Here is a 14,608-nt window from a genome sequence, read left to right as displayed (position 1 = left end):
ATAAATGATAAACTGAGACAAAATGTGTTTTAAATAGCACTTATTTTTCTTAACACATTTCAGGTTATACATGTTTGTTCAGGTTATTCACATTTTCATAATGTAATTTTAATTTTTCACACTAAAACCAAGTGAAAAATATGCCTAAAATTATCATTTATAGGTTATTATGTTATTATTTTACTGGTTGGATCCACTTACGATCATGTTAGGTTGTATGTGGCCCCTGAACTAAAATGAATTTGACACCCCTGGAGTAGAGATAAAGGGATCATTTCAATAACAAAAGCTGAAAGTAATTAAGGATTTTCTGTTTTTGTTTTGCTTGCTTTATGTATTTACACATATAAAGAAGAAAACAGCATACTACAGAAAATAATCACAGAAATGTAGTGTACACATAGTTTAAGGCCAAAGTACAAACCAACACATGGCATATGTGTTCATGATGCCCAATGTTCTCCTGTTTCATTGTAACCTATCAACTGTAGGCAACAAACTATGCAGTGTGTGTTCATGCAGAAACAATGCTTAATGAATTCAGTGAGAGTGTTGTCAATGGTTACGATTGTCCCATAATGCCATACACAAACAGAGGAGTTTATTGCAGTTGTGTGGTGAGACAACTTCGGATCTGAGAAAACAAACAAAAACTCAAGAACAAAAAGTTTTGTTAAAAAAGTTATGTTTCCAACTAAAGTAAATATAAAGTCTGAGTACAAAGGGAGAAAAAAAGCATAGATCACAAAAAACTACAATCTGTAATTTGTATGTATCATCTGTTCTCTATGTAACAATATAATAATGATTTCTAAAACATTCTAAATCACATTTTATCATTATTGAACAGCGTGTTTAAGCACAAAGTCCCAGTTTATCATCAGGATCATTGTTTATGCTTAGAATTATGGTAGATATTCTGCGAAATCTAAAAGTGATGATAACAGTAAAGTGAGTAATCTATGTTTTGTAACTGGAAGGCAAATGGATGTAAAAACCAAAAAAAAAAACAGTGTAAAACATGTGTGGTGTTTGTACTATGAATTTGTTTTGTATTATTTGTTAAGCATGTTTTGTATTTGCAAAGTCACGTTGTCTTTAATAAAGTATTCTGGTTCTGGTTGGTAGTGAATTGTTGGTCATGTGTGAAACATACATTTTTTTCATCAATGTCCATCCTCGAGTGTAGTCACAAGTCTGTTGTAGAAGATTCACCTGATGAAAACTTACAATGGGTTGGTGATGGAGGTGAAGGAGAACGGGCTGAACTTGTACCCGGTCCCACTATAGAACTTACTCTGAAACTCCACCCTGTTAAACACACAGAGGAGGAAAAATACAACTGAGAAACGATGGGATTTTACAGCAGAGATATGTATATTTAACACATTCACACACTCACTAAACAAAGTACTATTGCATGTTCCTATAGTACTGTGACTTATTTTGGTGTGCATCTTAATCTAAACCATGTACAATGGCATCATGGGATATAAACACAACATTTAAAAAAAAACATTTACATATGCATGTGTTATGTGATTTTGTTCAGATAATTTAGCAACAAGTAACACTATATTACACTAAAGAAGCGGTTCTCTTACTTTCTCTGTCGCAACATTGAAACATTGGATTACTCTGCGTTTGAGCATTTAGGCGTTTATAAATGGATTAGTATTATAGCTGTAACTGTTTGGGCTTTTGTTCATTCATGTGTGCATCTCACCAGTGCAGGCGGAGGGTGTGCAGAGACGCCGACAGCCCCTCCATCACCAACAGGATGGAGACAGTGAGCAAAGCAAAAAAAGAGAAAAAACCTGCAAGGACTACAGATCCCAGCATGCCTCTTGAAGAAAGAGAGGTGCGCATCACCATCATCCACAGCACATCTGAGAGCTCTAAGAGAAGAGTAGGAGCTTATATATTGTACTTTTCATACAGAAAAATACACCAGTCGCATGTATGTGTGTTTGTGCTCACGTGCGTGTGCAAGGCTGAGTGCCCACAGTCTCAGGTAGGAGGCAGTGTTGGAGATGCACCCAAGGCAGTACTCCATGGTATGGATGGCCTGGTGCATAAACACTTCCACAGCATCAAACTCCTGCAGTCAACACAAACAAAAATCTGTGTCCGGTATGTGCACAATCTTTCATTTCTGTTTAATTTTACAAGGCATCCTCAAAAACTCAGCAATAACTAACAATAAAAAAGACCAAGGGTCCTATAGTCCAATGGCATATTTATAGACATTAATTGACATTCGTTTGACCTTTCAAAGTCAGTCAAGGTCAAAGGTCATGGCACCAAATGAAAGCCCATATGTGACTTCCTATCTATTACCAATAATAATTATATCAACATCTTCAACTGTTTTCAAGTTACAGCCCTTTGAAATTTGTCCCATTATAAACCAAAGGGAATTCTTAAAATCCCCAAAAAAAAATCCTGAAAAAAAAAAAAAAAAAATCAACATTTCTCAACTCTTTGAATAAACTTGGTAGACCTTGCCCCAAGGAACCTCTACTACGAATTTCAATTGATTTTGGCTGACGGTTTTGGAGGGGAAGTTTCATAACAAATTGTTCACGGATGGACGACAACTGATACCAATAGTCCATTGGACCCTTCAGGCCATTGGACCAAGATGCAGGAGGCAGAAAAATGCCAAAATATGGAACTGCACATAATTTCATTCTCTAGCTCTCGCCTCTCAGTTCAAATCTAAAGATGAAACCTAATGGCAATATGATGTTGTTTTATGACCCTGTGGAAAAATAGAATAGATGTCACTTCAGAATTGAACCAGATTCTTAACACCAGTTGGAAATTAAAGCTGCCACCCCACCTCTAAAAACCCTGATGATCCATCTATGCTGAAAATCTACCCTGTGGTAGGAGCTCTACAGTGTATAGAAAGGACGGAAGTTTCTTCTCACAACTCTGGGATTATAGTATCCTGAAAGGTAAATATGGACTTAGCTTTTGGCTGATTTTTCAGAGAATGTGTGTCCAAGAAATTAATGGTTACTTTACTAATTACTAATTAATGATTTCTTTAAACCATTTCTTGTTTGTGTTTCATCAAAAAAAGTTCATGAGGTAGAAGTGTGAAGACAGACAATATTTCGAGCTATTAAAAAAGACCTGACTTACTTCCAGCTGTCCTTAAATCCTCAAACTGAACATTGGACATTCCTAAATATACCCCCTCACCTCTTGCTCCTCTTGCTCTCTCCTGCCTCCTTCCAGGTCTCCCAACAGGGTGTTGATGGAGCTGGTGTCAGTTATGGTTGGATGTTCTGTCTAAACAAACACCACATGCATTTAAGCATCATCATGAAGCACATTTAAATACACTGTCAAGCATTCATTTTACATGATGCGAGTGTATCTAATACTTCACTGTGAGTAAGAGGTAAACTCTAAAACTAGGTTTTAACCTGTAAGATTTTGTGCTGCCCAGGACAAAAAAATGACAAAGCATGGCAAAAGCTTTGGTCGTGCATGAGAAACAGTCCTCCATCATACTGTATGAGAGGTTCGACCATAGCTGTGGTCGTGTAAACACAGACAGTTTAGAAAAAAACCATGAAAGAAATGATAGCATGGCTGCAGCTGCGACCAATGTCTACTACAAAAACAAACAGGAATTCAGCATGAAATGATATATTAATAATGCAACACTTATGTTTATGTTCATTAAAAATACTGACTTTAAGGTTTTTTTGGCTTTCAAGTTGGATCCTCTTTTATGAGTGATGACCAAGTCTACATTTTTACCTCCTACTAAACATTTTGGTTGTGCACACTATTGTAACAACAGTGTCATTACCTTTACATCACTGATTAAATCTACAGCAGATAATATGCACTGATGATGTTTTATACCAGTACTTTAATGTCATCATATTCTCAGTAGGTGAAGATTCAATGGGTGTTGTCTGTGCACAGTCTGAATAAACTTTGATTTGTCTATTAGATCCAGATTTGTTGGAAATAAACAAATAAACAGAAATGCCTTCCCTGAATATTCAATAAGTTGAGTTATTATGAACTGCTACAATATCTTCAGTTATAGCTTTTTGTGTAATTTGTGCTTTTTATTTATAAAGCTTGGCTGCTGAATGAATTTTTTCCAAAAAATATTTATTTTGTTGCTTAGTGTAAGTATTTACCTACTGTACTATAGCTGATCTAACATGTTAGTAAGTTTTTAGATATTAAATCAAAAAGGTAATTAACTGTGTGACCAGATAAGCATAAGTGTACTTTACTTTAATGTTTTATTTATTGTTGTCTTGTTTATAATTTTTCCATATTTTATGCATGTTTTTTGAAGTGCCAACTGTTTACGAATACTATGGTGTTCAAGTGAATTAAGTAAGTACATATTCTGGTCTAATACAATTCCTACATTAAAACTGTTCAACCCAACATCTTGTAGATCCTCGAAGTTTGGTGAAATTGCTTTTTTAGTACCTCACACTCAGTACATGGAGCTAACACATGTGCACACACTCACTGTTGCACATTGACCATGGCGTCTTGTGTGATGGTAATACAGGTAGATCGGCCTCCCAAGAAGCAACACAGGGACGGATGTCAGCACTACTACCATCAACACACTCTGGACTTGCCGCTGCAGGGAGAGAAGAAGATAAACAAAGGTGAAAAAAGGCAGAGTTCCATCAAAGACGTCTGATCTGAGGAGACGATGGGTCACCTGTCCTGGATACAGTGGTGGGGTTTCCTTGTTGTCAGTGAAGAGCACCATGTTGATGAAGTGCAGGAGGATACTGGGTGCTCGGTCTGACTGACCCGGTCCAAAGGCCAGCCATTTGTAGATAATAAGAAACACCAGGTAGCCAAACAGGCCAAGCATGAAGAGCAGCTCTGGGATCAGAACCAGCAGCACATGGAACCACTGTTGACTGTGGCTAAAGCAACACAAAGTCAAAGAAAACACAGACCAGATTATTTACAATTTAACTGACCTCCTGCAGAAGTTATTGGTGGATTTTAAAAAATATACATGATAATAAATGCAAAAACGCAAAGAGGTGAGAACTAAGGCTACAATAAATGTATAATAAAGTAAAACAGTAAAAAAAAAAAAAAAAAAAAAAAAAAAAAGGAATTAAAAAATAGGACCAAAGGCCTTGTATCTCACTGGCATGTTCTATCAAGAATCAGTCTCCCAATAGAAGTGGGTGGTACTTTCACTAGAGGATAACTAAACAGATTAAATGAACATCCATATATGACTTCTGATCAGTGCGCAATAGTAAGTATATTGATATCTCTAACCATTTACATGTGTAAGGCTCAGAAATTGAGGTAATTTATGTTGAAGAAATGTATGGTTTGACAGTGAAGTAAATTATTATTACAGAGAATAAGTTAAGTCATGTATTTGTTAAAAAATATTTTGACAGTGTTTACCCAATTAACTCTTTACATTTATGTTTGCAGAATTACTAGTGACACATTTACACATTTAAATATTCTCATTTGTAGTGTACAAGCAGCTAAAATAATCTGTTGAATCTGCCTTTCTGAATCACTTACTGATCTAAGTACTGCTAGCTCCTGATTGGTTAGTTCAGTCAGGCGAAGATACACTGCCAGTCAAAAGTTTGGACTCACCTGATTGTTCTTTATTTTCATGACTATTTACATTGTAGATTCTCACTGAAGGCATCAAAACTATGAATGAACACATATGGAATTATGTAGTTAAAAAAAGTGTGATATAACTCAAAGCATGTTTTATAGTTTAGATTCTTCACAATAGCCACATTTTGCTTTTATTACTGCTTTGCACATTCTTGGCATTCTCTCGATGAGCTTCATGAGGTAGTCACCTGAAATGTTTTCCAAAAGTCTTGAAGGATTTCCCAGTGATGTTGAGCACTTGTTGGTCATCTGTGGTCCATCACATACCATTTAAATGAGAAGATGAGTCCAAACTTTTGACCGGTAGTGTATGTGTCAAGAAGTGTTGTGGCGGTAGTTGTTTGTGAAAAATAAAGCACTGTTCAAGAAGAAATCTGTCTCTGTCCTGCTGTCTCATTTTATAGAGAATGAACCATTAACCACCAACAAACACTCAGGTTACACATGTTGTAAACCATCAAAAAATATGGCCCATTATTAGTAAAGGCACATTTTAATTTTTTTTTTTTTTTTTAAATCTTCAAAAATCAAAATTTCTCAAAATTGTGAACAAACTTTGTTGACATTTTCTGAAGGAAGCTACATATAACATTTGAAATTAATCCAACCAGTAGTTTCATAGGAAAAAATGTTTGAAGACGATGACGACGACAACGACAACAGACACATCACCTTCACAATAGCTCATGGACTATTGCTTGCTGAGCTAATAAAAATTCAAAGAGGTGAGAACTGTAAGCTACAATGAATGTAGAATAAAGTAAAAGGGTTAAAAAAAAAAATGGAATGCTTGTATAGTTCAACCTCTTCCCGCTGCATGAAGTCAGATGATGCAATGATTAAGTGTCAGGAGAAAGAAACTACCCAAAACCAACTATAGTTTTCATTACCTATAGTTGAAGTAGGAGATGCAAATTCCAAAGGTCATGTGCAGAACTCCGATTATGATAGACATCTTCATTTTATAGGAGTTAAGAAATGTCAAGTGGTTACTTGCCAGATGCCAGATCTAGAAGAAAATGAAAAGGACTGCATCAAAATGATGAGAAGATAATAATAGTTCAAAGGGAGAAAGACGTAGAAACACAGGAAGGAGACTTCAAATGAAAACGGAAGGAAAAGTTCAGGATAAGATAAAATGTCACAAGGAAATGACTGTGAAGGTTGCAGAAAATGTCACAGAAGTAAAGCTATTAGCAAGTTAGAAAATGCATTCACTGAAAAGAGTTTGTGTGGATTGCATTTGTGTAAACCAGCATGAAAAGCAATGAAACATCACAATATACTGGAGCAGGGATGAAAATAATGACTTGAATGAAAAAAAGAGACAAAGAAAGGATATAAAAAAAGTGAGAAAAATATTACAAAGGATAAAAAAAATAAGAGGGAAAATACAGTAGAGATGGGAAATGAGGATGAATAAGACAAATGAGAGGGAAGAATTTGTTTGTTTGTTTGTTTGTTTGTTTGTTTTTTTACTGTTTTTCTTAAATATGATCACCATCAAACGTTAAGTTAAAGTTAAAATGAATATATTATAAGTAGTATGTGAAAATACTCATACTTGGGTAGGGGCACTTCCTGTTAAATGAGTTTGTTCATTTGGTTTTGACTGTGTTGTTAGAATAGTATCATTTTAATAGTGAATAGGGAGAGCGACATGGAGTTTACTTGAATTTTTAAGTTTGAAATAAGCTTAAAACGGCAGAAATCTGAAAGAATACCGGGTCTATCCCCAAAGGATACGGTCCCCGGAAGACTCCTGTAGTGTTGGGGTCCAAACAGAGAAAGCGGCTCCCTCTGAGGGTGTCATCGCTCCAGTTCATGGGTCTGAGATGCCACGATGACGGGAAGATGCTGAGAGTTCTGCTGAAGCAATGGTTGTAAATGGCTCCGGTGTAGACTGAGAAGAGCCCCATCGACAAGATAAGGTAACGACCGGCCAACACCGTCCTCCACATCTTTATAAACACAGACAAAAAAGTATGACAAATGAGAAACCAGCACAACAACAACTTGCGTGTGCTTGTGGAGCACTACCTCATTTTTGAAGTGCGTGTTCTTGTTGTCTTTGTTCTGAAGAATCATCCATAATGCAGCTATGACCATCAGCAAACCATGACCCACATCTCCAAACATCACAGCAAACAAGAAGGGGAACGTCACTATGGTGTAGGCCGCTGTAAAAACACAAATAGACGACCACAGAAAATAAAAAAACCAGACAAAAAAATGTAATTTATTGGTTTCCACATTAATATGAATAGATTAAACAATAAGGATCAATACTTTTCTGTGTTTATTTTCTGTCAAATTGCAATAATGGAGGAAGTATTCAGATTCTTGAAAGAGTAGAAATATAAACATCAACTCTCCAAGTGAAATTTTGAGTTTCAAAACATCATATATGTAAAGGAGGAGCTCTGGTCATAATCATCTAATTATTCTCTTTGTTAATTGATTGTTTGGTTTGTAGACACTCTATAAAAAACCAAATGACTCAAGTGAGACCCTCAGCCAACCAAAAATCCCAATGTAAAAATAATTAACAAGAAAAGCCACATAAAAAATGATTGAAATGATTATCAAACAAAATTATAAATACATTTTCTGTCAAACAACTAATCTATAAACTTCATTTATGGCAACACTTTATATTTTAGAAACTCTGCAAACATAGTACAACTGAAAGATACTAAATTATGTGTGAGTTACTGTTACCTGGATTGACCTCTCCATATTTGGCCACCCCATATGCATCCACTAAACTCTGAAAAACAGCTGTGAAAGAGTTGGTGGTGAACAGAGTAGGAGGAGAAGACGAGGATGACAATGGGAGGCGATTATAAAACGAGTCAACGATGCTGCCGCTCCTCCTCTGGAACAGAAACACAGATGAGAATAAAGACCAAATGACTCTAAGGCGCTTCAGTGTCTATTGAACAAGGTTTTGATGATTAATGATAAAGTGATGAATACCGTTCCCTCAGTGAGTGCACTCTGCAGCAGCAGCAGTTTCCTGACAGGACACCAGGCCTCTGCTATCAGACATTTGTCTGTAACTGATGCACTGCACATGTTCAGGATGGAATGTACAGCTTTACACTTCATCACACACACCTGCAGGAGTCAGACATATCTGAAGTAAAAGTAAAGTTCACATTTGTTGTCCTACCAGGAAAATATAGGAATATATAGTCACTGTATTCACTGCAGTCCATTCTCTTAAATCTCATTCAAATGAAGCCAACACTTAACAATGACAACAATTCGTATAAATGAATAAATTCATGTCCATATGTTGCAACCTGCTTATTTCTGGGTTTCAATCATATTTCATGAATGCTACTTGTATAATATTACTGTTGTCTGCTGCCAGCTGACATTAGTTTACGTGGTTCTTTTACTGGATAGATTTGCAAAACTACAACTTGTATTCATGTGCATTTCTTTCAACTGTTTCAACAGGCTTTATGCCATCATTATTTTTTGTTTTTTAATATTTTCATTACCAAATTGACCTTGACTATAGTCTTTGTCCACACCTTGTGATGTTTTCTCCTTACATGAACAGCACACTTAAACCTGGCATTAATTTTTAGCACAGTTTTATTTATGTACTGACCTGGTTTCAATTTCAAAGGTTTGTGATGATGTTCTAACAGGTTTGAGGTTAGCTTATCCTCCTATTTAACTTCTACTGGACATGCAACACATGTGTAGAGCCACATTTCACAGCAGAACATTCTAGATACACCAGTTCTGATTGTGACGTCGTAGTGTATGTTTAAAGTACCTTCCACTGTGGCAGTATGGAGACACAGCGACACAGCAGCTGCTGGAGGTAACTCTCAGTCTGAAACAGCACCTACATGAGATGTGTGGAGGTTTTGTATGTTCACAAAATCCCTGTAATGTGATGTCCAGTGTCACTGTCATTCAGGTACATCCTCTGCCAGTGTGGTCTTACCTGTGTGATATCCTCTATTCTGCTCTGCAGGCCTTTCTGGAGCTCCTGCCTCTCCTCTGTGTTCTCTGGGTAGAAGAAAGTATTGGCATGGAAGCTACAAAACCAACAAGGAAAACAAGATAAAAAAAAAAAAGTTGGATTTTATGAGCATCTCTATTTTGAAATATGCTGGAATGCAACAAATGTGTTAATACAAACCAATCACAGATTTTCTTCACTTTTTGTCCAATTGTTTTGCCCCAGAAAGAAATTAGAAAGACTGTCCACTGAGTCATATCGCTCTAGGTTCAAATGAAGAGCAATAAAGTGCAATAAATACAAGTGTTTTAGATAAAACGTTTTACTTTAATTGCCCCCATACACCAAGATGATTCCCTTAATACTCAATTTACACATTCAATTGTGTGATTTTTTTTTTTTTTTTTTTTTTTTTTTTTTTAGAAAAGTCTGTCCTACTGTTTCAAGTACATTTGGGTTCTTCTCCATCTCTTGGAACTCAATGATGAAGTAACCTCGACACGCTCTCCACAGCAGTCGCTCAAAGGCCGGAACCTTCCATGGATGGACCACACCTGCTACAAAACTGTTCAATGTTCAGTCCTTATTATCTCAATGTCATCTCACTTTGTTGCAGTTGTTGTGGTTTCAGATTCACTATTTTTCTCTGAAAGTGAAGTGTGTCTGTCCTGTGTAAGAGTGAGCTCTAACCTGAGGTGTGCTTCAGGACCGTTGTCCAACAGTGAAGTGTCCAGAGATGCAGGAGGTGGAGGCTGAGCCTGGAACACAGGGGGACTGTTAACTGAATTGCCCATTCTGGGACAAATAAACCCATCTGTCCGTCCGTCCGTCTGTCCATCCGTCTGTCCATCCATCCATCCATCCATCCATCCATCCATCCATCCATCCATCCATCTATCTATCTATCTATGGTTTTCACTTCTTTGTACCTGTGAATCAATAAGGGAGTGTGTCTGGATCAATACCCCACGGTACTGTTGGAGCTGGGTCAGCTGACTCCTCAGACTGTCTCTGTTCTCAGACACCTGGGATGGTGAGACAAAGATGGACCACAGAAGATCCAAGAATAGACAAAAATAACTTGTTGTGCTTTTCTTCTACAATTGCCACAAATAGTGTTAACCAGTGCAAGCTCACTGTGAACACACACCTGTTTTAACTCTGTGGCGAGGCGTTCACTTTCTTCCTCTATTGCCAGCAGGTCTCTGGGCTGTGGAGCTGAAGGAACAGGACTTGGAATAGATAGCGTCTCAGAAACAGGACAACACAGGGAGCTGCTGATCTGCTGCTCCAGGAAGGCTGGACAATAAGGGTGGACAGAAAACAAGCACCGTGAATGGTCTAAAAAAACAAATGAACAAAGGAGATCTATGGAGAACAGAGAGAATGAGACAGGACAACAAAATCAGAAATAATGAGAGGATCATCAAAATGTAACTCAAGTAGAAGTACAAATATGTGTATCAAAAATATAAAAGTACTTATTCAACCTTCCTATAAAAGTTAAAGTGGTAAAATGCAGTCACTATAAAAAAAAAAAAAAAAAAAATCAATTTTCAGTGTCAGCAACAGAAATTGAAATATGATAACTCTTCTCTGGTCTAATTTCCCCATGTTATCTACTCTTATGAATGGTTCATGTTGATAAGAACACGTAAGATGCTAAATAGATCCCCTATATTGTATTGTGTATTGTATTGAAATTAACATTAGCATTAAAAGTAAGAAATATTTGTTTTGAAATTGTAAGGATTTTACAGTTACTTGTGTTAAAATGTTTGATGTAAAAGTAAAAAGTTGTCTGAAAAAGAAATACTCAGGTAAAGGATAGATGCAATACAGTAATCAATTGTATTTTCATTGCTAAATAATTTTTACCACTTAGTTTTTGCTCAGTTGATGTATAATTAATCATTAAATGACCAAACTGTGCACCATTCGCCTTAATGCAACAATAATATGAATACAGTAAGGTGTACTTTTACTTTCCATACTTCATGTATATTTTGCTGTAAATACTTTCATCCTTTTTAAGTACAGAGTATTTTTTAAAGTGTGGTACTTCAAATACTTCTGGCCTGTCTCATATTTGTGTCTAATCACTCACTGAACGTCTTCTCCATCTCCTCACATCTTCTGACCTCGTTTACAAATTTCCTCTGGAACGAATTTACATGTGGGTTCAACTGGTGCAAAGACAAGAAGGAGAACATGAACACTGGGATGGAAATGGTCTCCATTCACTGTTCATTCATTCTGTTTGTTTGATAAAGTTGAACTACTCACATCTCTGAACTCCACCACTCCCAGTTCTCCCAACTCGCTGACACAATTGTAAGCTGATCCAGACTGGAGGAAGATCTGGACCAGACATAGTTCCTCACTTCGAAACAGTGCTCCCATGAGAACCCCTAGAAAGCAGAAGAAGTTGGTGCATTAGATCAGGGATGTCAAACAAATGATCTTTCAGGGGCCATATTCAGCCCGACTTAACTCAAACTTAAACTCTTTAAGTGCAAAAAAAAAAAATGACATTAAATTCTGAAAATATTTACATTTACAAACTATCCAAACAAAAAAGATGTGAATAAACTGGGGGAAAAAATGAAATTTTTAAAGAAAAATAAGAATAATTATGGCTCAACCTATCATTTATACTACACTATATTATGTGTATTATGGATCAGATCTGCAAAGGCACAAAACCTTTAGTAACAGGTATTATATTGTTAAAATTGCACTCAGTTTTCTAGAGACATTTCAGGTTGTTCATACTTGTTCAGGTTACTTGCATTTTATTGTTATAGTTTGTAATTTAATGTTAATTTTTGCACTAAAATGATGACACAAATTGGAGTTGTCATTGTTTATAGGCATAATGTCATATTATGTTTTCACATTGACCCATAAAGACCCAGTGATACTTTTGTGGCAGTTCCCAAATGGCTTTTTCCTCTAAATGTACCCTTTCTGATGTGATTTATCACCATTTATTGTAATATTATCCTCTGTGTTTTGCATTGTTCCAGTGAAAATCATGTATTTTGTTATATTTAATTTACTGATCATGTGGCTGCTATTAAAAGATTAAAGATTAAAGTTGAGGGTTGTTATACCAGAAACAGAAGAAACTGAAGAAAAAGGTGACTTTTTCAACAAAATATATCATTAGCTGTACAGAAAACAAATGTATTCCTCACTGTCATTGATCCAACTCTATGGGTTTTACTGGTGAATCAATGTTGTAGAAGATGACAGTGTTTCCATGTTCACTACAAAGCCTCTGAATGTCATATCTAATGACCATGAAAAGATGACAAACTGTATTTTACACCAATGGATTGTTAGGATTAGTGGATCAACAGGTATTTAACAGTTTATATCAGTAGTTGACTTTGGACACCAGTGCATGTTTGAGTCTTTATGGCTTAAACCAAGAAGAAAGATTGCAGTCATTATTTATAGGTTATTATGCTATTAGTTTATTTGACATCATTTTGGTCTGCATGCGGCCCCTGAACTAAAACCAGTTTGAAACCCTTGACTGTTAGTATTTTCAGTGTAATTTTTTGTAAATTCACCCCGCTGTTTGACACCCCTGCATTAGATGAACTTTCCACTGTTTATTTGTCCAGCAACAATTTAATTTAATTTAATTTCCATACACTCAGATGTTCTGCAGTCTTGCAACCCTAGAACAAATTAAAATATGTGACTTACCTGTTTATCCAGTATTTATCCAGTGTTTTTATCAGAGGTTCAGTAGCAGAGGCTGCTCCAGTGCAGACCATGCTCTAATGAATAAACAGGGAGCATTTTGGAGGGAAGTTAATCACAAACCCATGAAACCTAACTTCCTTCATGTGACCAAAGGCAGGAACAACAGTAATGTAATTTAGAGAGGAAAGTAGGCATTGAGGACGAAAAACGATGCGATGAGAAGAGTAGCTGTCAGTCCTAATTCCTTTCATTTCTAAAAAAATAAATAAATAAATAAATAAAAATGATTAGGCCTAATGCAGTGGTTCTCAACCTTTTTTGACTCATGACCCCATTTTAACATCACAAATTTCTGGCAACCCCAGACATTCAAAACAGAGACTTCTTCTTTTTGTGCTAAAATTAATTTGTTTTTGATCATGTAATGGTTTGCTATATACTATGTTGCAAATAAACGTTAATTTTAGACCATATTTAGTCTATATAATGTATATTACTATGGACGGAGGCAGAAAAGCCAGGTGTAGATTACTGCACAAAGTGAGAATTTTCTTTTCCTTGGTCAAGATATGTACAGTCAGTCCAGCTTGTATTTACAAGGCTGTAAATTAATACTGAACAAACAATAACTCAAACTATGAATTATGAAAGAGCTGCAGCATCTTAAATCGACCACAATGAACATTTAAAATAAACAGTGCCACAGTGCTTCAGTTTCAGCTTCAGAGTTTGTCGTGTCTTTTATGGATTGGGATTGTCTCTGTCAACTCACCATATTTTTTTTTATCAATAAGTTTTTATTTTCATTTTTATCAATTACTAGAATTTTCAGGTGACCCCATGTGAATTCTAGGCGACCCCACGAGGGTTCCCGAGCCCAAGGTTGAAAAACACTGGCCTAATGTGAAGGATTAGAAGGGGCTGAAAATACTTTCATGCAACTCTTTTTACACTTTAATAGTGAAAGAATAACTATCAATTGTTGTCACTAAAAATAATACATTAAAAACCATATTACAAGACACAGGAGCAATAATCTCCTCAGGTCCTTGAATAAATGACTGAAAAATTGAATGTATAATTACTGTGGCTGGTGTGCTTTAAAATATCAAAATATAAGAGATCAGTGTGTTTCTATGTCCTCATACAGTCAGGATTAGTGCTATTACTGTGGTCTGTTTAGGTTATAGCGTCCTCTTGAGGCCACACTCCTCCATGACGTCA

General features: G+C 36.1%; 1 protein-coding gene across 1 annotated transcript; it reads right to left on the bottom strand.

The window, feature by feature from the left end:
• Positions 1-206: 206 nt before the first annotated feature.
• Positions 207-13,451, bottom strand: tcirg1a (T cell immune regulator 1, ATPase H+ transporting V0 subunit a3a). The gene is made up of 21 exons (XM_030133156.1): positions 13,385-13,451; positions 11,951-12,075; positions 11,772-11,850; positions 10,815-10,963; positions 10,594-10,689; positions 10,355-10,422; positions 10,103-10,229; positions 9,845-9,927; positions 9,647-9,740; positions 9,473-9,544; positions 8,656-8,796; positions 8,398-8,554; positions 7,717-7,856; positions 7,401-7,637; positions 6,567-6,685; positions 4,724-4,937; positions 4,523-4,639; positions 3,214-3,303; positions 1,981-2,101; positions 1,727-1,898; positions 207-1,311 (listed from the first exon to the last, which is right to left on the bottom strand). Exons 2-21 carry the CDS (start codon positions 12,065-12,067, stop codon positions 1,227-1,229), a joined length of 2,478 nt encoding a protein of 825 aa, XP_029989016.1. The 5' UTR covers positions 12,068-12,075; positions 13,385-13,451; the 3' UTR covers positions 207-1,226.
• Positions 13,452-14,608: the final 1,157 nt, after the last annotated feature.

This window comes from Sphaeramia orbicularis, chromosome 1 (genome assembly GCF_902148855.1).
Source record: "Sphaeramia orbicularis chromosome 1, fSphaOr1.1, whole genome shotgun sequence".
NCBI classification, from domain to species: Eukaryota; Metazoa; Chordata; class Actinopteri; order Kurtiformes; family Apogonidae; genus Sphaeramia; species Sphaeramia orbicularis.
Note: the sequence above shows the minus strand (reverse complement) of the source record. Positions and strands in the feature narration are given on the sequence as shown.